This window comes from Onychomys torridus, chromosome X, assembly GCF_903995425.1.
Source record: "Onychomys torridus chromosome X, mOncTor1.1, whole genome shotgun sequence".
Taxonomy (NCBI): domain Eukaryota; kingdom Metazoa; phylum Chordata; class Mammalia; order Rodentia; family Cricetidae; genus Onychomys; species Onychomys torridus.
Window position 1 is genome coordinate 59,638,650 of NC_050466.1, and position 22,562 is coordinate 59,661,211.

General features: G+C 40.5%; 1 protein-coding gene across 1 annotated transcript in view; it reads right to left on the reverse strand.

The window, feature by feature from the left end:
• Positions 1 to 1,821: 1,821 nt before the first annotated feature.
• Ace2 (angiotensin I converting enzyme 2) overlaps positions 1,822 to 22,562 on the reverse strand; it is a 49,216-nt gene continuing 28,475 nt past the window's right edge. The window contains exons 9-18 of the mRNA XM_036174790.1: positions 20,226 to 20,452; positions 17,717 to 17,861; positions 16,405 to 16,503; positions 15,142 to 15,264; positions 14,546 to 14,718; positions 12,985 to 13,043; positions 9,616 to 9,716; positions 7,642 to 7,758; positions 4,424 to 4,618; positions 1,822 to 2,726 (exon numbers count right to left, since the gene is read on the reverse strand). Coding sequence (XP_036030683.1) covers positions 2,618 to 2,726; positions 4,424 to 4,618; positions 7,642 to 7,758; positions 9,616 to 9,716; positions 12,985 to 13,043; positions 14,546 to 14,718; positions 15,142 to 15,264; positions 16,405 to 16,503; positions 17,717 to 17,861; positions 20,226 to 20,452 — 1,348 coding nt within the window. The 3' untranslated portion in view covers positions 1,822 to 2,617. The remainder of the gene's footprint in view (positions 2,727 to 4,423; positions 4,619 to 7,641; positions 7,759 to 9,615; positions 9,717 to 12,984; positions 13,044 to 14,545; positions 14,719 to 15,141; positions 15,265 to 16,404; positions 16,504 to 17,716; positions 17,862 to 20,225; positions 20,453 to 22,562) is intronic.

Consider the following 22,562-nt stretch of genomic DNA (forward strand, 5'->3'; position numbering starts at 1 on the left):
CCTCTGCTTCATAGCAACTTTTCTTTGTTGTTATGTGTGTATGCGTGTGTGTGTTCCTAAACATATAAATATGACCTACTCAGTCTGTATAATTTGGCTTGTATATATGCTTTCAGGGTCAACCACTTGGCACTGGATAATTAAATGGTGTGCTCTTCTCTGGGGAAGACTATTTCTTCTGCTCTCAGGATTCCTTAGTTGCCTATAGTTCTTTTTCTAGGGCTGAGACTTCATGAACTTTCTCCCTTCCATGTTAGCAGTGGTGGTGTTGTCCTTGTTCAGGTCATGTTGAGGCAGCCATGTTGGTAGGCTTTATGGATTTATCTTCTGACCTTTCTCACAGACACACAATCTCACACTAACCTCCTGGTCCTCTGGTTCTTACGATCTTTTCTCCCCCTCTTCCGCAATGATCCCTAAGCCCAAGGCCCTGTCTTTACCTAAATAGGAACAAGTGGCTCTCAAATGAGGGAGAATAAGTCATTCAGGAACACCAGGCAAGAGAAAATTGGCACCTGCTCTTTCTGGCCCAATTACTCTTTTATTTACTCCACTGTCTATTAAATAATTAAATTTCTAGAAAGTAAATACTTTAGATTCCATAAACAAATGTCCCTTGGATCTCTGAACTCCAATTGCTCTTTTACATATACATCCTTGCTTCCTTATAGCCCATGGGTCGGTCAGTAATGTTTGCCTGCAAAATGCTTTGTGGGCCATAACTTCTCTAAGTCAACTCCTCAGCTCAGCTTTGTAGCACAAAAGCAGCCCTATATGATATGAAAATCAATGGGCATGGCTGTGTACCAATAAAGCTTCATTTATGGACAATGAAATTTGAATTTCATATCATTTTCATGTGCCATGAAATGTTATTCTACTTTTCTTCCAACACCTAAAAAATATAATACTCATTTTAACTCCAGGGGATGGGCATAATTTGGCCCATGGATCACAGTTTGTCAACTCCTATCTTATGTCCCAGTACAGGACCACCTATCCTCTTGGTGGATGCTACTGCATGGGAGAAGGACCACAACCTTCACCTGGTGGGCAAAATGAAGACTAACCTGGGAAAAAATAAGTTGGGGTGAGAGCAGTTTTTCTTTTTCTAATTTCCATATTACAACTGGAGATTATGCCATGTGCCCATGGGTCTTTTACCACGAATGGAGAGGCTGTTTTGAAGGTGTTGGGTGATAGAAGGTTATTATTGCACAGTGTTAAACTAAGAGACAGGCTGAGAACTTCATAAAGTGAATATGGCAATTACAAGAGATGTTTAGATAATAGCTTGTAGAAGATCTTGTATTAGAGAAGACAGGACATACACAAGATTAAAGGGTATCAATGAAATGTGAACATAAACGAAGGAGAAATTCTTGGTTGCCCCAAAAGAAAGGTAATAAGGCAGACAATGATATGGAAGCTTGATTGGAGGGGCATGGCTCTCATGCAAAGACACTCTATCTTTGCTACCTGTGTAGCATATAAGTGCAAAGATACTAAATAGCTTCAAATGACTCAGCCTGATTTTGATCAGTCGATGGCCTACCATTACCATGATCACATCAAATTTATTAAGTACAAAGTCACTCTAACATTACACTGGTCTCCATATAGTATGTTGGGCATGCTAACTTATTTAATTTAGTTTTAATCAATCTTCAGGTATATAGTATTGTTATATTTTAAAAAATAGGTTTTTGGTTCCTAACCTGAGGATACTTTTGAACTTTATAATTTCTTGGTCCAAGATGATAACTTTGTCCATAGAATGAAGTCCAGAAATAACAGACACAAGCACACATAAGAGCAGAGGAGTGTACAAATCTAGTAAGTATTTATTGAGGTCTGTTTTGTGCTCATCATTGCTTAGACCCTATGAGAGAATACAAAAGATTTTTAGAGACTGGGCACTCACTTCACATGGTGAACATTCAGCTGGAATTTTCCTTTACTCCACAGTTACAGAATAATGGAAGCAAGTTTCTATCAGGCATGCTCTGGGCTCATGGAGTTCCCTGTGCTAGTTGTATATTGTTAGGGAGATGTTGATCAAGTAGTTTGAAAGAGAAAAGGTCCATGTTCTCTACTTGATGTCTGGGTTCTTTCTCCTTTGAAGCTATACCATCAAAGAAAGGACAATCCATTTCAAGTATGACTGTGAACAAATTACTACAGTACTTGAAGTAAATTAACGCAAAGCCATAGAGCATGACACCTACCATCTGTCACACTTGGATGAAAGTAGACAGTGGGCACCATTCTCAGCCTCAGCAGTTCACATCACAGATTCCATACCAAATCCAATACTTGCTCCCAGGATACATCATTTCATCTTCCAACTCCAGTCATCCGACAGTGTCTCCATTTACATTTGTCCTGGACAGGCTGCGAGGAGGCCAAAGATATATTTCCCCCTTTTACTCTAATATAAACACATCTAGTAATAAACAGAAATACTGAAAGCAATGTCAGTGAAGATGCCCACTCAAGTCAGATGCTCTTTGGACAACTTTTACTGAACAGACCATAGTTTTGATATCTAATGCCATGTATATAATCTCATGTTTTGTGTGCTATGATGCTAGCAATTACATATAGTAAAATGACTCTAAAATGAAGTCTGAACATCATCGTTGTTTTGGAATCCTGCATTACTTTCTCCTTTCCCAATGTCCATAGAGTCATAAGGATTTTCTTCTCTTTTTGTTTCATTTTTCCTGTTAAGTAGAAAACAAAGTCACCTTAATAAAATGAAGTTAGGAAGACACTTACACTGACCAAATGGATGAATATCAAAGAGCCTGATGGCACCCGGTACTAAGGATGCTGAGTCGGAGTAAAGGGAACTTTTCATAAACCGGTGTTATGTGTGTACATGAATTCTGTCTTTATGAGGACAGTTCAGAAGTATTGATTAAAATCAGAAGTTCATGTTGATTTTGAGGCCAGCCTTTCACCTGCAGGAATTTGTCTTGCAGTGACATTAGCATGAACAGGAAATTGCCTGCATTTTTTTATAGGCACAAATATTTGGTAACCATGAAGAGTCCATTACTATAAAATGGAAAACTACATTATCAGGGAAAAAGGAAGTGCTTTATAAGCCAATTTGGAAATATCTCTAAAATATATTGAGTGGAAAATAAAAAAAATCTGGGAATTATCTCTAGAGCATACTAGGTAGAAAATAAAAATATGTAGCACATACTTCACATATACTAAAAACTGATGACTTTGGTTGAAAGGATTCTCAGAAGCAAAGAATGGCAAAGGAACTCTACGACTCCTTTGTATTTTGAAAATTTTAACCATGTGAATGTACTACCTAGAAAGTGTTTTGTGTGCATGTGTGTACATGTGTACACGTTTGTGTGTGTAAGTGTGGATTTGTGTATGCTACAGTGCGTGTGTGGAGGACAGACAATAACCTCCAGAATTGATTTTCAACACCCATCATGATTGAGATGCTCTCTCTTTGTTGTTTCTCTGTAGTGCATACCAGGCTAACTGGCCCTTGACCTTCTAGGGATTCTCCTATCTCTGCCTCCCCTCCCCTGTAAAAGTGTTGGGATTACAGATTATTTCATTACTGCACCTGACTTTCATATGGGCTATGTGGATTCAAACTCAGGTCTCCATATTTGTGTGGCAAGTGATTTCACCTATTTCCATAGCCTCAATTTTTCAAATGAAGTTGTTGGTAGAACTGAAAAATCTCTATATTAAAGAAAATTAAATAAAAACAGACTCATCCATGTAAAGATTTAACTGAGGGTGTTTAAACAGCTCAAACCATGTATAGAATTTTTTTTAGGTGATACAAAAATACTAATTTATTTAAGAAGCCCAACAAAGGTCAATTCTCTCTCAAGGCAGGGGCAAAAGTCTATTCATAAAACAAAACTAGAAATCAGGCCTTTGGTGATTCGAAATTTCAATCAACTCACAACTCTAGAACAAATTAGAGGGTGCCTTGCTATGAACTAAAATGATAAGGAGTATGATCTATCCAAAGAGGAAAGTAACTAAACAGTAGTAGTTTGAAACATATCTTAGGGCTCACTCTTAGGTGGCATCACAGTTCAAACCCCACTTCAGTCCATCCTCTGTGGACGAAGCAAGACTCATTGGTGAGGATAATCCCTTACTGAGTTTGCAGTCTAGATGTGATGCAGTGGAAAGGATGCAGTTTACTACAACATGCCAATAAACCAGGCTAGACATCTAGTATGTGAGCTTGCTAGGAAGGAAAAATACTCATAACATCTGCCAAGTTTCTAAGGGATACATCAGAATAGGTAGGTAGATAATTTTCCAAATAAATAATTGGCCTATGTATATATTATGCTATTTGTTGCAAAATTTTCAATTTATGTTTCCTAAAAGATAGATATGTCTTGTAAAAGATACTTACTTCTTTCGACCTTTGATCCCAGTGAAGATTAGGATAACGATGCCAACTACTACAATTCCCATTACGACACCAAAAATAATCAGCCATATGGTGACAGGAGGCTGGTAAGGTGGTGCAAGTGTTGGGTAGATCCCCAGAAACTCCAGGCTGTTATCGTCCAGGCCAAAAACATCATTGATACGGCCCCTAGAAAACCTATTTGCAAAAGCAAAATATAGTAAAGGGGGATGCTTAGACCAAATAAAATTGCTGTAGTTATTTCCTTTTTATTTCATGGTTCCCAAAAGGATTGAATAAGGCTTATCTTGAGAATGTACAACTAGAATTTGTATGCTCTAGAGGCAAAGTGGGGAGGATATCACAAACAGCTCTTCATAGCAAGATCTAGGATAGCCAGGGGACCATAGCAAGACAAAGAAAAAAACCATACAAAATATACACCTAAAATAACAACAAAATCGAAGAAGATAGGGTCAATGAAAAAATATAAACTTTTGACAGTCATGTATCTTTCATACCTGGTAACCTGAAGTAGGTCTATCAACAACCTCATTTGAAATTTGAGTTGGAACTTTAGAAATGAGAGGGCTGGAGAACTTGTATTGCTCTTCCAGAGGACCTGGGTTTAGTTCTTAGCATCTACACTGGGCTGCTCACAAGTACCTCTAACTCCAGCCACAAGGGCTCCAATGCCTTCTTCTTGCCTTCATGGGCACTGCACACATGTGGTCCAGGCACACACACACACAAATGTTAAGAGAATAAAGTTATCATACAAGTTAATAGGTTTCACCAGGCAGTGGTGGTGCATGCCTTTAATCCCAGCACTCAAGAGGAAGAGGCAGGCAGATCTCTGAGTTTAAGGCCAGCCAGGTCTACAGAGTGAGTTCCAAGACAGTCAGGGCTGCACAGAGAAACCCTGTGTTGAAAAATCGATAATGATGATGATGATGATGATGATGATGATGATGATGATGATAATAATAGGTTTCATTATATCCAAGAATTTTAGAAATGAACAAATGGCTAGTATTTATTCATGAGTAAGTACTGCATTTTAAAGGTATATTTGGCAAGAATTTCTCAGCTGCCAGAGTGCATCTAAAATGATTTTACAGCAAACAAAAGAAAAACAAAACTGAATATCCCCCTTTTGTGAATGAATCCTGTCCTCTACCCAAATCTCTGTGGGAGTTTTCCAAACAAAAGGGACTGACATTTGGAAGCAGCCCCAAGGAGTAACACGGGAAGAGACCTCTGCACGTCTCCAGCACTGGGAGAAGTGGCTGAAGCTGATGGAATCAAAAAGATGAAGCATATTTAAAACCAAAACAGTGCAATGGGGGAACAATCTGGTTTGTAGACTCAAATGCCTGGCATCATAGCCTCCTATCTATGGGTGTAGCTCAGGCAAGAAGGTCAAATTCCATCAGAGAAGACAAGCAGCCAGCAGAGAATTGGTCATAACCCCTGACAACCTCAAGAGTTTCTTAAGACATTCTAGAAGAGTCATTTCTAGAAAAGAAAGTTTGAGGATCCCTGTAGCTCATAGCTGGGAATCCAGGCAAAGCCGGCACATTCACAACAATCTCAGTTAGCATTTTGTCTAAGGAGGATTCTTGCCTTTTAGGAGGAGGAGAACGAATCTCTGGGCATGATTCAGCCACACACCCCAACCAGGCCAGATTTTCTAGGCACACCCTATCCAGCAGGTCTGAGATCTGTTCTCAAAAGTAAATAGGATTCCTAGTGTGGCTCACGATCGCCACCTAGTGAGATGCTAGGTATAGGAAGTTTATTAAGCCTTTTGGGGTGGGAATTGTTTTTTGTTTTGTTTTGTTTTGAGACAAGTTTTCTCTATGTAACAGAGCCCTGGCTGTCCTGGAACTCACTCTGTAGACCAGGCTGGCCTTGAAATCACAGAGATCTGCCTGCCTCTGCCTTCCGAGTGCTGGGATTGAAGGTGTATACCACCACACCCAGCATTATTATTATTATTATTATCATTATCATTGTCATTATTATTATTAACGAAAAACCATCCATCTTCCACTCCTCTTCTCTTCTTTAAAGCAGCTGAGGCAAACTGGACAAGTCATTCCTTATGGATAATCACTGCTCCACAGTAAATTCCTCTCTCAATGTGAAAGAACTCGGTGTTTGCCTACCCCATTTCCTGCTTGGAGCAGTTTAATAAATCTTTCATAATGTCCCTGTAACAAATGGTGGCAGAGTGTGTCCACTTCCTTTCTGCACTTTCCAAATATGCTAGCCAAGCTTCCTTTAGCCAGAAATGACTTCCCTTTGCCTGAGACCATTGTCAAGCTAGAGAGGCTAGGGGGATGAATGCCACCCGGAATCGGTTCTCAGACAATGACTAGTGAGAAGTGGCAAATATCCCAGCCCCCTCAGCCTTCTGCTGAGACAATTCCGGTGCATGTTCTACCATTTCCCAGAGCTGCCTGGCAGGACTGAGCTCTAGTTTCTGACAATAGGAACTTGTTGGATATCTTGAAATGTCCCCTTTCCTCTCTTCTCTGTCTCCTGCCCACAGTTCCCATAGGCACTTCTTGGAACTGCCTCCCAAATAAACTGCTTATACCTAAATCGTTGTCTAAGGACCTGCACCTGGGGCAGTCCCCAATCAAAACAAGTCTTTTGCTATTGGATTGTAATAGAACTAAAACCCAAGTTTGTGCAACCAAAGAGATGGTTCAGCCAGCAAAATGCCTGCCGCACTATCATGAGGACCGAGTTTTGATCTCTAGCACCCACATGAAACATCTGGGTATGGTAGCACTCAGTACCTGTCCACTGCAGCTCACTTGTCTGCCTAGCTGAGTTGATTAAACATCAGGTTTAGTAAGACAACCTGTGTCAAAACACAAAGTGGTAACAGGTCAGAAAAGACACCTAGTGTCAACCTCTGGCTTCTATGTGTGTACCCATGTCATGTGGACACACCCATACACAAACCTGTACATACACTACACTACACACACACACACACACACACACACCACCACCACCACCACCACCAACAACAACAACAACAACAACAACAACAACAACAACAACCACCCAAGTTTTGAGATGAGACAAAACATGGAAATGGCTTAGAATGATGTCCACCACACAAAGGGCACACTAAATGTAAAGTATTGTGGCATTAGCTAACCCTTTCACTTTGATATGGTTTGTTTGAAATTAAACATCACCTGATGGCGTCTTCAACTTCCTTTCTAGGAATGATGTCAGACACATTTTGGGGTGAAGTGACAAAGAAGTTGAAGGAGACTCTTGGTTTCAAGTCACTCACATGTATATCTTCCACCCTTGACAAAAAAAAAAGAGAGAGAGAGAGAAAGAAAGAAAGAAAGGAAACATTTTAATTTTCTTCTTTCCTAATGAGAGAACACAATAAAGAAAGGAAGCCCGCCCCCTGCTGGTGGAAAGGAGATGAGAGCAAGGCTCCTGGATGAGGAGATCCAGGGCAGGGCAAGCTGAGGGAAGATACCACCAGAACAACAACAAAAACTTCACACTTCCCAAAGCACAGGAAATGAACTTCGTAAAAGCTGCAAAACACTGCTTCATCACCTGGCATGGTGGTGCACACCTGTAATCCCAGCACTCGGGAGGCAGAGCCAGGCGGATCTCTGTGAGTTCGAGGCCAGTCTGGTCTACAGAGCGAGATCCAGGCCAGCCAGAGCTACATAGAGAGATCCTGTCCCCAAAACCAAACCAACTTTTGATATTGTTTTTTCCTACAACCACATAAAAGCCACATCTGTTCAATTCTTTTTAATGTCAACCGAAAGCATCAAGAGAATCAAGAATGAATTGTTGGTGACCTAGAAGTGTGAAAAGCAGCATGGTAGACAGTGATATTTCAGTGTCACAGACAGATACAGCGTGTTAACATCCTACAACCTGGCCCCACCCAGAAAAGTGTTGGATGGCATCACTGAATGAAGGTAAAAGCTAGGGGTCATCATACAATGTGACTAGGCCATGCTCTCACAGCTCCCAGAGTGGTCCTAGTAAAAACTAAGGCAGATCTTGTGGCTATCTGTATCCTTGAATGACAACTTGACCTTCTCAAAATTAAAGCCAAAGGCCATGGAATGACCTTGAGGCCCAAATGAACTTTTTTGCTCACTTTTACCCACCTACCCTGCCCAAACACTGCCTGGACCACATCGCCTAATTGCCCTCTAGAAGATGCTTCCCCATCACAATGGCCTTCGTGCTGTTCCTTTGGCAGGCAATGGATATTACTTCACCAGACTTTGTCCTGTTGTCTGCTAGCTGAACACTTTCTCCCACTGTCTGTGCTGTTGGCTTTTCTGCATCTCTTCCTGCTTCTTAAGGTTAGTGATGTCCTCTCTAGTCAACTCACTAAAGCTGAACATTCCCCAGCCTCTTTCCTCATCCTGTCCCATTGTGTTTTCCTCCATAGTGCACCATTTACAAGTCTCTCTTTCCTTAGATCTCTCTCCTGATAGAAGCTCATGTAAGGCAGAAATGTCCTTTATTTCCCCTCTTTTTACTTCTAAGGGTGGGGTGAGACTGGAGAGAGAGAGAGAGAGAGACAGAGACAGAGACACAGAGAGAGAGACAGAGAGAGAGAGACAGAGAAGGAGAGAGGTTTAATAACAACAATGTTCATGTCATCTCCAAGTTAAACCACAAGCATCCTAAAAGAAAGTGACCCAAATTCCAGATGCCAAATAAATTTTTGGACTATGCTTACATAAGCAAACCTAGATAAGATCAGTGGGCCCCAAATAAACAAAACAACAATAGAAACAGAGATACAAGAACAGGAGGAAGGAGAAAGGATTCAGAGGCAGTCAGATGAGAGAACTACAAAACACATACATAAAACTGTCAAAGAATTTAACAAATGTAGGTGCTGGGTGGTGGTGGCACACACCTTTAATCCCAGCACTCAGGAGGCAGAGGCAGGCAGATCTCTGTGAGTTCAAGGTCAGCCTGTCTACAAAGCAGATGCCAGGACATCCAGGACTGTTACTCAGAGAACCCCACACAAAAAAAGAATTTAACAAATATAGATAATAAAGTCTTCTTAGATATTCTTCTTGATTTCACTTAAAGAAAGTTTAAGCACATCTCTCAGACTCAGAGTAGGGGGATTTTTATCAATAGAGCCTAGCAAATCAACTCACCCAAAAGGAACTATCTGGGTTTTGTTCTTTGCGAAATACACTCTCATGGCATATGCAACAGAGGACCGGAAGAGGTACATTTCATTGTCATTCCATTCGTACTGCAAATTGAGAAGAAAGACACCACTCAGTGTGGTGGGGAAACCAGAGAGCCCTCATCACCATTCCAAGGACTCTGGCCACCCATTCTGTGCCCTCTAATGTGAACTGGACTACTGACTCTACCTAAAGAGCCTCTCATTAGACTGTTTAGGATGAGACCCAAGAATTTGGATATCTACTCCCCACCCCAGGTGCTAATGCTGCTGGTTAGGAAACCATCCCTGCTTTAGGAGCCATGGCGCCCACCAGTCCTCTCACTTTGGTTTGATATTAATTGAAATAAGAACCATGAGTATAGGTTTATAGGTGGGAAACAGCCCAGGCTGTGGGGTTTGTATGGACTATCTGTATGTTGTAGGCAACTAAATCTAACTTTTACTGTTTTGATACTAAGTTTGCAGCTATTTGAACCATGCATGGTAATGCACACTATAATACCAGCATTAGGTGGGCAGAGTAAGATAATTAGGACTACAAGGCAAACCTTGGCTACATAGCAACTTCAAGGCCAACTTGGGCTATGTGGGAATCTCAGAAATAAAAAATAGTTTGTGTGTTTGCACAGCTTTGTAGAGGTATTTGCATGCACTATTTCCTCCAGTAGCTGGCAGTAGAGATCAAGAAATGACACAGGAATTTTAATTTCTCCTTTCCCTTTTAGAAAAAAGCAACACAAAAGATCGCAAAAGGAATTGTTTTCACTTAAGTTTGCTTGTGCCCAGATAGGTGAAGGATGGGATTTATTTTTAATAGTGATAATGGTATATTAATGTTCTACCTCGTAATTTTCTGGCTAGTACTTCCATAGTTTAAAACATCTAAAAGGTAAATTATTAAAATGAGGCCATAGCTCCAGCGGATGTCCATCATGAAATGACTTGAGCTGGGCAGATATTCTAGCTCTACTGCACATGAGTACCAAAAGTACATCCCTCGCTCAGTGATCGGCTTCAGAATGTCACACCATCAAATTTGCATGGAAAGAGAACATGGTCTCAAATGCCCAGATAAGAGAACTGATCTGCCAGGAGTATTTTCAATCTATAAGGCCAATGAGGAGCTAATAAAAGTATGATGAAGGTAAATACTCTCTTGGACCCGCAATGTACATTAAGAAAAGGGAATGGGAACACAGAGTTGAGAAGCAACAGACTTGTGTTTCTATAATTGCTTTCTCATAGCCTGCTCTTTTCAAATGAGAGACAGAAATGGGAGAGAAGGGAGGGGGGACTGAGAGGAGTAGAGGGAGGGGAAACTGTAATCAGAATATGTTGTATGAGAAAAGAATTATTTTCAATAAAAGGGAAAAATAATTGCTTTCTTATGTTTTCATTTTTAATCCTTGTGTTACTTATATTTTGGTGTCTTATTTACAAAATTTCAGCAAAGTTATTTTTCATGTCTTGGGAAATATTTAACTTCTCAGGAAATGAGGAGGCAGAAACTGAATCTTTGGATCTATACAATGACACAATAATTTTCTGTGGCACATTGGACTGTTTTATCTGATTGTCCCAGGTTGATTTCTAAACCTGCAAAGCTTTCAGGTTTCCAGGACACACCCAAGCTGTTGAGACAACATGTCCTCTCCTCTTTCCTAATCAAAGCTATTACTGGAGGAGACTGTTTGGAAAGAGGAAGGGGAAGAGTGGAGGTGAAGTGGAAAAGACAGGAAATGAAGGGGTGTAGATGTATGAAAATCTCACAATGAAACTCATTTTCTACAATAACTACATACTAATAAAATCATCTGTTTTTAGGCTTGTGCTTCCCAGGGCTGGATCAAGTGAGATGCGTGTGCAGGAGAGAGGAGAGCAATAACTAAAGGTATCAATAATAAAGAGTTTCTATAAAATGTTTTCTTACCCTAAAGTGCATCTCTAAGTCAGTGGTTCTCAATGTGACTGCACTTAGAACTGCCTGGAGATTTAAAAATTCTTTACATTTAAAAAATATATTTATGCCAGATAGTGGTGGTGCTCACTTTTAGTCCCAGCACTTGGGAGGCAGAGCCAGGGAGATCTCTGTGAGTTCGAGGCCAGCCTGGTCTACAGAGTGAGATCCAGTACAGACACCAAAACTACATGGAGAAACCCTGTCTTGAAAAAACAAAATAAATAAATAAATAAAAATGTATTTATTTTATGTGTATGAGGTTTTTTGCCTGTACCATGTGTGTGCCTGGTGCCTGTGGTGATCAAAATAGGGCACAAGAATCCCTGGAACTGGGGTTACACATGGTTGTGAGCCACAATGTGGGTGCAGGGAACCAAATCTGGGCCTTCAGCAAAAGCTGTAAGTGTTCTTAACTGCGAAGCCATCACCTGGCTCCAAATTTAAACTCTTAATGAGGTTGGGTGTGATGGTATGTGCCTTTAATCTCAGCACTCCGGAGGCTCTCTGGAAGTTCAAGGCCAGCCTTGTCTATATAGTGAGTTCCACCAACTGTAACTGCACTGTGAGATCCAGTCTCAAACAAAAGAAAGCTCTTAATGCCCAAGACTTGGTGTCACACTCTAGAGCAATTAAACCAGTGTCTCTGGAGGTGGAGCCCATGAACTCATATTTTGAAAACTTCCCACACAGTTCCAATAAGCCAAGTTTGAGAATAGGAGTTTTCCAGTCATTACTCTGTATGTAAACCAAATAGAGGGCTTACAGAAATGTGGGTCCTGATTAAGCAGGTCCAGGGCTGGGGCTCGAGATGCTACACTTTTGCCAAGCTTCCAGATTTGAATTATTATTTTTTTTTGCAGATGAAACAACCACACTCTTAATAAAACTATAATATAGATGATTAAGAAAACAAAACCAAGCATAAAAACCTAAGAAAAGAAAGAAGCCCTCATGCCAGGCATGGGTCACCACCTTTAATCCCAGCACTTGGGAGGCAGAGGCACGTGGATCTCTATGAGTTCGAGACCAGCCTGGTCTACAGAGCTAGTCCAGGACAGGCTCCAAAGCTACAGAGAAACCCTGTCTCGAAAAACCAGAAAAAAAAAAAAAGAGTCCTAACACGTTCAAGGTAACAAGTGAAAAGCAGACATTGTCTATTCAATAAGGGATGGACTACAAAGGAAAAGAAGAAAGGAAGGGAGGGAGAGAGGGAGGGAGGGAGGGAGGGAGGGAATCAGCTGAAGGCCAGACCTACGGCTTATAGTTTTAAGAGAACTATGTGGCCTCTCTTCATTCAGACCACACTGAAATGGGGTTTCAAGGGAAGAGAATGTTCTAAAGAGAAATGGAATCACTGTTCAGAATACTCACTGCATTTTTTCCAAGAGCTGATTTTAGGCTGATCCTCACTTTAATGCTTTGGTCAGCATCTGAGTAAAGAGAAATTTTTTTAGACAGCTGGTTTAGATGACAGACTGACCACAAATTTATTTTTCCCCTTCCCAAGATTGTACTAAGGTGGCAGAGCAGTAGAATTTTTTTAAGGTAAAGACATAGCTTTTGCAGAATGAAAAATAAGAAACTGGTAACTGCTTTCTGAGAGAACCATAAGTCACTGCTTTATATGTATGTACACAGAAGGGACTACAGGCCAAAGAAAGAAAATCCAAGAGAAATCCTGGGATTCCAATACAACAGAGGTGGGTAGAGAATGGGAAATGGCACTGAGGTGGTTAAGGCCACTTTGGGGATGGCATGGTTGTACACACCATCATCACCTACTTAGCCAGTTAGAATTTGTTCTCCAACAGAACAAGATAGAAACTTTGAAAGAAGATGTGGAACCCAGGAAACGAGATTCAACTCAGAAGAACCAGGAAATGGTTTTGAAGGACGATTATGGTCCGTATTAAGATAGGAGTATATAAGAGTCCAAGTGGAAGTTTCCAGGGGGTAGTGATACGGAGGCTGAAAGAATAGATACATTGGACTTGCTGGTAATAAATAAATACTCTGTTGGATGGTGAATTAGGCATGCCAAAACCCAGGGTGAGTTCTGTGTGAGAAACTCTGATACAAACAAGCCACTGAAAGAATACGGCATAGTATGTTATTTGGCTGTGCAGGTGGCCAGACATAAATATTGATAACTGCTTTACTAAAAATCATAGTAAACCTTTCCTGAGATGGTGAAAAAATACCAGTGGGTGAGTAGGAAGGAGAGGGGTTCTACGACTGACTGATAGTAAGACACCAGTATAAACAAAGTTACAGAGATAGGAAAGTGACTGTCAGCAACACAAGGTCTAACTGTGTTACAGATGACGGTGTTTGCCTCAGAAGAGTGTCCTGGTTAGGTTGGTTTGTTTTGTCAACTTGGCACAGCTAGAGTTATCTGGGAGGATGAACCTTAATTAAAAGTGATGTCTTCATCTGGTTGGCCTGTGGGACATTTTTGTGACTAACAATTGATGTGTGAAGTCTCAGAACATTGTGGGCAATGCCACCCCTGGGCAGGTGGTCCTGGGAAAAATCAAGCTGAGCAAACCATGGAGAGCAAGCTAGTAAGCAGTGTTCCTCCATGGCCTCTCTTCAGTTCCAACCTCCAGATTACTGCCTTGAGTTTCTGATGATAGACTATAAGCTGTAGGCTGAAATAAACCCTTTCCTCTCCAAGTTGCTTTTGGTCCTGGTCCTTATCACAGCAACAGGAAGCAGAGTAAGACAAAGAACAACATTCAAGGGCAGTAGGAGAGTGTTATGTTCTTATTGTGAACTTGAGACTAAGAACACTTAACAGAGTTTGTGACACAGTCTGAAGAAGAGGGAACATATTCAGCTGTGTCACAGCCCCTGCAAGGCTACAGCTAAAGGACACTAAGAGAAGCAAACAAGGGACAATGCACAATGCATGTGCAGTCAGTGAACTCACATGGACTCCAGTCAGTGTTCCACCCCACAAGAGAATTTTTGTTCTGTTCTTTCAGCCAGGCAAACAATGGCTCAAAGTAATTGAGTAGTGGTCTTACATCCATATTCCTTGCTCCTACCACGTTTTCCAATGCTAGGGTCCAGGGTTCTGAGTTTCCAAGACGCAGCATATTGCTACATGAAAAAAAGACAGAGTGCGGGTCATTTTGAGCATTCCAGATGGGCATACCTTGGCATCTACAGTCTATACTTCTTTTCTTGGAACTGGTTAAATTTTCTTTTGATGGATTAGAAAAATAAGGCATATTATCAGATGGATTCAAGGCTCAAGCTCTCTTTCCTTCCAATTGTTCAAAAGAGAGCCCTGTGGTTATCACATAGAGACAAGAGGTGGCCTATCCTGGCATCTCATGATCTAGGTTCCTGTCTCACTCCAAATTAAACATGGTTGGGTGGTTGGAGAAGTTCTGAAGTCCCAATTTTTCTTTTTTAAGGGATAGAGGTTGGAGGAGGCAAATACATTGAATTAAATCAGAGACATGGAAATTAATAGTATGGGGTGCTAAGAAACATTCAACATTTTGAGGCATTTCTTACAGCAACTTCTGCCCAGCTTCAGTGGAATTTGAGATGTCACATTTGTGCAGTGGGCCGTCATATTTAGCTGCTTGACAAAGGGCTTCTTGAAACTGGAATTGATAAATAGTCCGTGTGTAATACCTGTTCAAGTGACAAAGAAACAAACAAAAAGAAGGCTCATGTTTTATTGCTGTGATAGAGTCACAGAAGTGGGTGTATTTAAATTCCTGTCCCAAGTAATCCCAGAGGTATTGTCTAAAAGTCTTTCTGTAGCAGGAGTCCAACACGAACTCTTCTGATGCACCACATGCTATTTGTATTGCATATATTTGATGATAGAGCAGCATTGCCTCTATGTCACAGGTTAGTCACATTTTAATTGCTATCACAGAGTTGTAGCCCTTTCCTATAAAATGGTGTCAAGCTGGTCCTTATGCCAGGTAAGTAAAATTCACATTTTTACAAATACAGAAGGTGAGGCCAGCACATGCCTGCATCCCAGCATTTGGGAAGGAGGATCATGAGTTGAAGGCCAGCCTGGGACATGTAGTTAAGTCTCTGTCTCAAACAAAGACAAAATAAACAACAACAATAATAAAAATACTTTTTCAATGCATAGTAAACCCTACTAGTGATAAGAAGATGAACTAAAAGTATTTTTTGGTTAGTTTTTTGTCAACTTGGCATAAGCTGGAGTCATCTAAAAAGAAGGAACCTCAATTGAAAAAATGCTTCCATCAACCTGGCCTCTAATTAATTAATTAATGATTGATGTGGGAGGGCCCAGCCTACTGGAGGAGATACCACCCATGGGCAGGTGGTCCTGTGAGGTACAGGAAGTCAAGCTAAGCCAGCCATGAAGAGCAAGCCAGTAAGCAGTGTTCTCCATGGTCTCTGGTTCAATTCCTGCCTCCAGGTTCCTGCCCTGCTTGAGTTCCTGCCTTGGCTTCCTTCCATGATGGGTCATGATTACAGCAAAGCCAAATCAACCCTTTCCTCCCCAAGTTGCTTTTGTTCATAGTGTTTATCCCAGCAATACAAAGCAAAATAGGACAATCCTCAACTATGGAAAAAAGATCTCATAAAAGTCGATTTAAAACAATAAAATACTTTGCATTAAATTGAATTGAAACTGATCCTCTACACTAAGCTTGCAGTAGGAGGTAGATAGAAAAGGCTTGCAATTACCACTTCATTGAGCTCTGTTTATACTTTTGTTATTAGCCACAGCTATCCCTTAAACCCCAGATGATAAACAGAAAGGAGAAAACTGTCATTTACCGGATGAATGAGTAATCATTAGAAACGTGGAACAGAGCTGCAGGGTCACAGTATGTTTCGTCATGAGGCAGAGGCTCCACCACACCAACAATCTCTCGCCTTGGGAAGAAAAGGGAAGCACACATTAGCTGGGAGTAGACCATCATGAGAAGGGAACTCCGAACTCAGCCAGAGCCCTTTCACCTGGCAATAGTATTTATATCCAAAATGGTTGTCAGTTGAAATTATTTATAAAAAAAAATTGTAAAAACCAGAAAGCAAAGCCTCTTGTGTTTGCCTCATATTGCCTTAATTCAACCAAAACACATCATTGGAAAATAGTTCTCGCCTTAAAACACTGAATTTAAAAAGTCCATAAAGTCCGTTATATGGCTTTAAGTATGCAGTGAAAAAGCTGTCAATTTTTCTCAGACATCACACTGTCTGTGCTCCTGTCAGAACTTTGTAAAACTGAAATCATTTTCTTCAAAGCTAATACAAATGGGTCCTCTTCTGTGAAGCTTGCCACCCACTTTGCAATGCAGTTAACTCCTTAAGCTCCCTTAGCCTGTGTCTTCTTTTAGTAATGCTTTGTTCTCTTGCCTTTTACTGGCATTTATTAGTTATATGAAACAACAGTTCTTGTGACATCTCCTACATGTATGTAATATAATTTGATCATCTTCAATTCCTTCTTGTCATATCCTGCTCTCTTTCTCACTATTCCCTTTTCTCTGCCTCTGAAGCCTCCTATTTTCATGCATTATCTCTGTTGTTTTCTTTAATCCTTTGCCATTTCTCTCTCTGTGTTGTGGGTTTTCACCTGTAAACTCGGTACCCCCAAGCCATGAGCACTGACAGAATGACGCTGTGTCTCAGTTATCTTTACAGTTTTCATGAGAAATACTATGCAGAATGTTAAGGAGAGATTTCATTTCTGATTGGCAAATGACCACATGAGAAATCAATACATGGATGGATTACTTTGAAGGTCGGATTCCAGGTTGGTTTAAAATAAATTAGCAGGGATTTAGCCCAAAAGTTAACCCAGTAGGAAAAAAAAGGTAGACAAGCCATAAAGGCTTTATTTTTAGACATTATTTAAAAGGAATATAGTTTTGTCATTTATTATTGCAATTTTTGTAGGCAACTATGGTTCTTTGTGGACAGCTTCACTTATACACAAACATTAGAAACTCCACTGATGAATTACATCTTTTCCTTTTTGGTTTTTCAAGACAAGGTTTCTCTATGTAGTTCTGGCTGTCCGGGAACTTGCTCTATAACTAGCCCATGAGGAAACATTTCGTTGATTGCAAATTCATTGACTTACTTCATCTCCCACCATTTTTGCATCCATTGTTCTTTGGGAATTTCGCCCGTAAACACCATCCACCTCCACTTCTCTAACATGTAAGTAAATGGTAGCGTCCCAACAATTGTCAGTGCTTGCTTGAGTAGGAAGTTTATCTCTGTTTCTGAAAGTAAAATGGAAAAGGCCAAATATTAAGATGGGAAACGAAAGCAGAAATTTTGTAAGAGAACTTTCCCTAATCTCAAGTTACTATTTCTCCTCAAGATAACCTTACTACAGGATGAATATATGAGAAATATTGGCAGTGGACATTAATAATGTGCATATATATTTTTAGGTGATGGATTTAAAATAGGATAAAGCCTTGGGATAGAACAAGTAAGTAAAAATCTGCAAGTTAACTAATCCTTACTTTTTTACTACTTTTAATTGCCTTCCTTAAATATCCCCTTATCAGAGATGAGTAGGGTAATTTCATCTATTTTCCCAGTCATAGTGTTTATTCTTGAGAGCTTCATGTAGGCAGTGACTGTTAATATCTCACTGAACACTGTGTACGCAGTCCAGTGTCTGCTCTGTAATGCTCTCTGTGAGTCCTTGGTAAATAAGCAAACATTAACCAGATGTGGTGAATCCTTGGAAACTAGGGTGGGGAGAGTTTTCAAAAAACACTGTTCTTTTGCACAACAGGTTGGCTATATAAAGGACAATAATGTCTTGTACATTTCAGAAAGAGGCCTATCAGTGGTAGAGTGTTTGCCTAACATGTGTGAGGCCTTCAGTTCCATTTCCAGCACTGAAAAAGAAAAAAAAAAGAAGCTAGAAAAAAGTTTCAAAAGTTTTACAATCAGTTAATGATGTTTGTAGAGATAGGTATGTTTGCTGTAGTTTAAACATCACATGGTATATACATGTATCTTAACAACATGTTACTCCATTAACATGTACAACAGTTATGTTTTGTATATTATCTAAAAATAATTTTAAGCCAAAAAATTTAAATGAACATCTCTAGAGGGTATCTTCCATTGGATAATCAAAAGTACAATGTACTTTAAGTGGACTGATTTGTTCCTTAGCAAGAATAGTAAATGCTTTTATAAGTCATGTAAGTTCTTTAGCCTAAAGAAGAAGTAGTGCTAGCCTCCAGCACAGCACAGAAGATCGCTCAAATGTAAGTGCAGAGGTATTATCTGCTCTGTGCATCACTATATGTTTAGGGGAAAAATGCCTCACACGTGGTTGGTGCTCAACCAGTTTGTGTAGAAAAATAAGGAGGCAGGCACAGTGACTCATGCCTACAATCCATGAACTTGAGAAGCTGAGGTAGGAGGGCTGTTGTGAGTTTCAGGACATCCTCGGCTATAGAGTAAGGCCTTCTCTCCAAACAACAAAGCATATACACACCCCCAAAAGAAAACATGATGAGCTGAAGGAAAGGAGGAAAAGATGAAGGAATCTATTTGTTTAACATCATTCATAAATCAAGGCCAGAGGCAAGGAAAGGAGGATTTTTTTCAAACTAGTGCTTTCATTGTGTGACATCATAAGAAACATACTGGCCTAGTGGCGGTGGGGTGGTGCACGCCTTTAATCCCAGCACTTGGGAGACAGAGGCAGGTGGATCTCTGTGAGTTCGAGGCCAGCCTGGGCTACAGAGTGAGATCCAGGATAGCCACCAAAACTACACAGAGAAACTCTGTCTCAAAAAACAAAAACAAAAACAAAAACAACAAAAAGAAACATACTGATTTCATCATCTTTGCCTATTCTCAAGGCAAATGTAAACAAAACCAAATCATGGTCTGTTCATTAGTATAAATTAATCTTAGTTTGGAATTAGAAAGCAGGTATGTTTACCATAAACTGCCTTTCCCATGTTGCTTTCTTCATTAAAAAGCACCACTAATGAACTATAAACTACTGTATGGGGGTTTATAGTGACTATTTCAGAATAACCTGTTCCCACTCTAACATTCTTGGGAGTTGTTTGTTTTTAACCTAAAATGACAGCCAAGTGTTTAAAAGCCAGATACTGATTAACTTCATGACCTTGGACAAAACATTTAAGTTCTTCAGACCATTTCAGCATCTTCAAAAAGTCCACAAGCTTCTATTAGATGTTTCTTTTTTTTTTTTTTTTTTTTTTTTTTGAGACAGGGTTTCTCTCTGTAGTTGTGCCTTTCCTGGAACTCACTGTACAGATCAGGCTGGCCTTGAACTCACAGAGATCTGCCTGCCTCTGCCTCCCAAGTGCTAGGATTAAAGGCGTGCACCACCACTGCCTGGCCTATTAGATCATTCTTAGAGTCCCAAGATCATTCATTCGGTTATCTCACTTAACTCCTTGTTTAAATATATAAAACCACAAGTTGGCATTCTAAAAACAAACTTTTACCAGTAGCAAGTCCCATAAACATTTTTTTCTCCTAGGTGGCATAAAGCAAAAAAGTATTTTCCATAGGTGATAATAAATGCCTCTCCCCATATCAGATTACTCCCTAAAACAAGCCAAAGGAGAATGTACCACTGTCTTCATGAAAATCAGATGGCAGAAGACCAATGGATTTCAGATGCTCGGGTGTAGCTGCAGAAAGTGACATGATTTCCCCAACAGCTTCATGGAACCCTTCATTGGCTCCATTTCTTAGCAGGAAAGGTTGTGTGGCATATGCCATGTCGTATTGGATGTGTCCCATCTCGTGGTGTGCTGTCAGGAAGTTGTCCATTGTGACCTTTGTACACATCTTGATTCTGCATAAAAATGGGCAAGATTAAAATGAATCTTAGTTTCCTTTAATCACTGTAGTGGAGTTTTGTGAGGGTTGGGCGACATGAAGATTTAGTCATCATTGAATTTTTACTATTTTCCAGTTACTCAATATAAAGTGAGGGGCATCCTAAATTCTATTCTCATGCTTACACACTAATACAAAGGGTGATAAGCAGAGCTCTCTGCTACATAATTCTGAAGTAAGTAATGTGTAAGTGATTGATAAAAGTGGCCTGGTACACAACAATATGTGAATACAGGCACAGTCTTCTAGAAGCACCATGTACAGCCTGGACTGAGAAGGGGCTAGACATTTAGACCTGGGTATCGTTACAATGTAAATCATGAAGGTAGAGGTGATGGCCCAAGAAGCAGGAGCAGGGTAGCAAGAAAGAGGACCAAAGACAAAGCTGTAGAAGGTCCAAGTACCTAAGGTTTCAGAGAGCATAGACTCAAGGTGCATAGAGAAAGTGCTATTAGAGCATCAGAGAAGTCTGGAAGACCACCACCACACAGAAGGCAATGAGAAATGGTGTCTAAAGACAACAGGTAAATGTTGTCTGTGCTGTGACCCAGTGAGAACAGAACTGCATTTGGCAAATATGCGGTGGTCCTTCTCCATTTGACATGCCTATGCTCGTTCAGATAGGAGTGGGCGTTATATTTTAAAAGATTTTCAAATGGATTTTCCCAACATTCTCTTTGTGTGACCCTTGCATACTGATAAATACTTGTTAGGGACTCCCCACCGTTTAGAATAAGGTCAACCTCCTATATCCACCCTAATATGACCACAACTTGCTTTCCTAACTTATTTCTCTCTATTCTTTTTTTCAACATTTATAATTGCTATTATATATGTACTATCTATATTTTGAACTAGGGAACTTATGAATATACTCTCATTTTTAGCCTCACTAGAGGACTTGGACTGATCTCCTACAGCCTGATGCATCTTTTTATAAAGCTTAATTGGCACATACCCCCACTCATTTGTTTATGGATTATTTATGGCTGTTTTCATGCTACAATTACTGAGTTGTGGTAGCATTCAGGCATCTGTACTGGCCTGCTCTTAGGATCCTGACAGGATGTATCCTCAGCTGCAGCCACTAAGTGCACCCCCTGTGAGCATTTGCTATGTTTCCTTATAAAAGGTGGGCATTGCCCACCTTCCATCTCTTTCTCTTCCTTTGCTTTCATCCTCAGGGACCGGTCTCTGCCCCCTTCTTTGCCCTTTCTTTGCTCCTTCTTTCCCCTCCCCTCAATAAACCTGTCATGTGTGTCCTGTTGTATGGTGTGACTCCTTCCCGCCATTTAAAAAATACAACATGTTGTCTATTGCAACAGGGGTTTTCTTTTGGGTGGGGGTGTCAAGAAAGGGTTTCTCTGTGTAACAGTTCTGGCTGTCTTGGAACTTACTCTGTAGACCAGGCTGCCCTCGAACTCACAGAGATCCACCTGCCTCTGCCTCCTGAGTACTGGGATTAAAGGTTTAAAAGTGTATGCCTTCACACCCAGCTGCAACAGAGGTTTTCAAAGCCCTCACTCCTTACTGTCTTTACCGGAAAAGACTATCGGCCTCTACTCTAATGGGTGTTGGTGGGACTAGACCTCATTCCTCAAGTAGATCGACCATCCCTCAGATGCCTGAGTGATATCTATCAAAAACTGATTTCACTTCTTTGACCAAGTGGGAGGTGCCTCAAAGAGAGTCTTTCTTAACACTTCGGAGCAATCTGCAGCCCATGGCTGACTAACACAGGGTAGATACAAAGGCCAGCCCCTTGCCTCAAGGTGTGACCAATCATGATTCAAATCAGGCTTCAGAGTGATTCATGAGATCAGGCTGGACCCAGGTCTCCATCACAGATTGCATCTTTATCTGCTTTGCTTATCTGAACCTGTTCCATCACTTGACTTTTCCTGAGAGGTCTCCCCTTATATAAATTGCCAGTTCAAGCCAAGGAATGAACTCAAGACACAAACTTGCAACCTGGGCATTAGTGTTCTGCTTTATAGATAAGGAAACTGAAAGCCAAGATTACTTTGCTCAAGGTTGCCTGATCATTAAGTGACACACCTTGGATT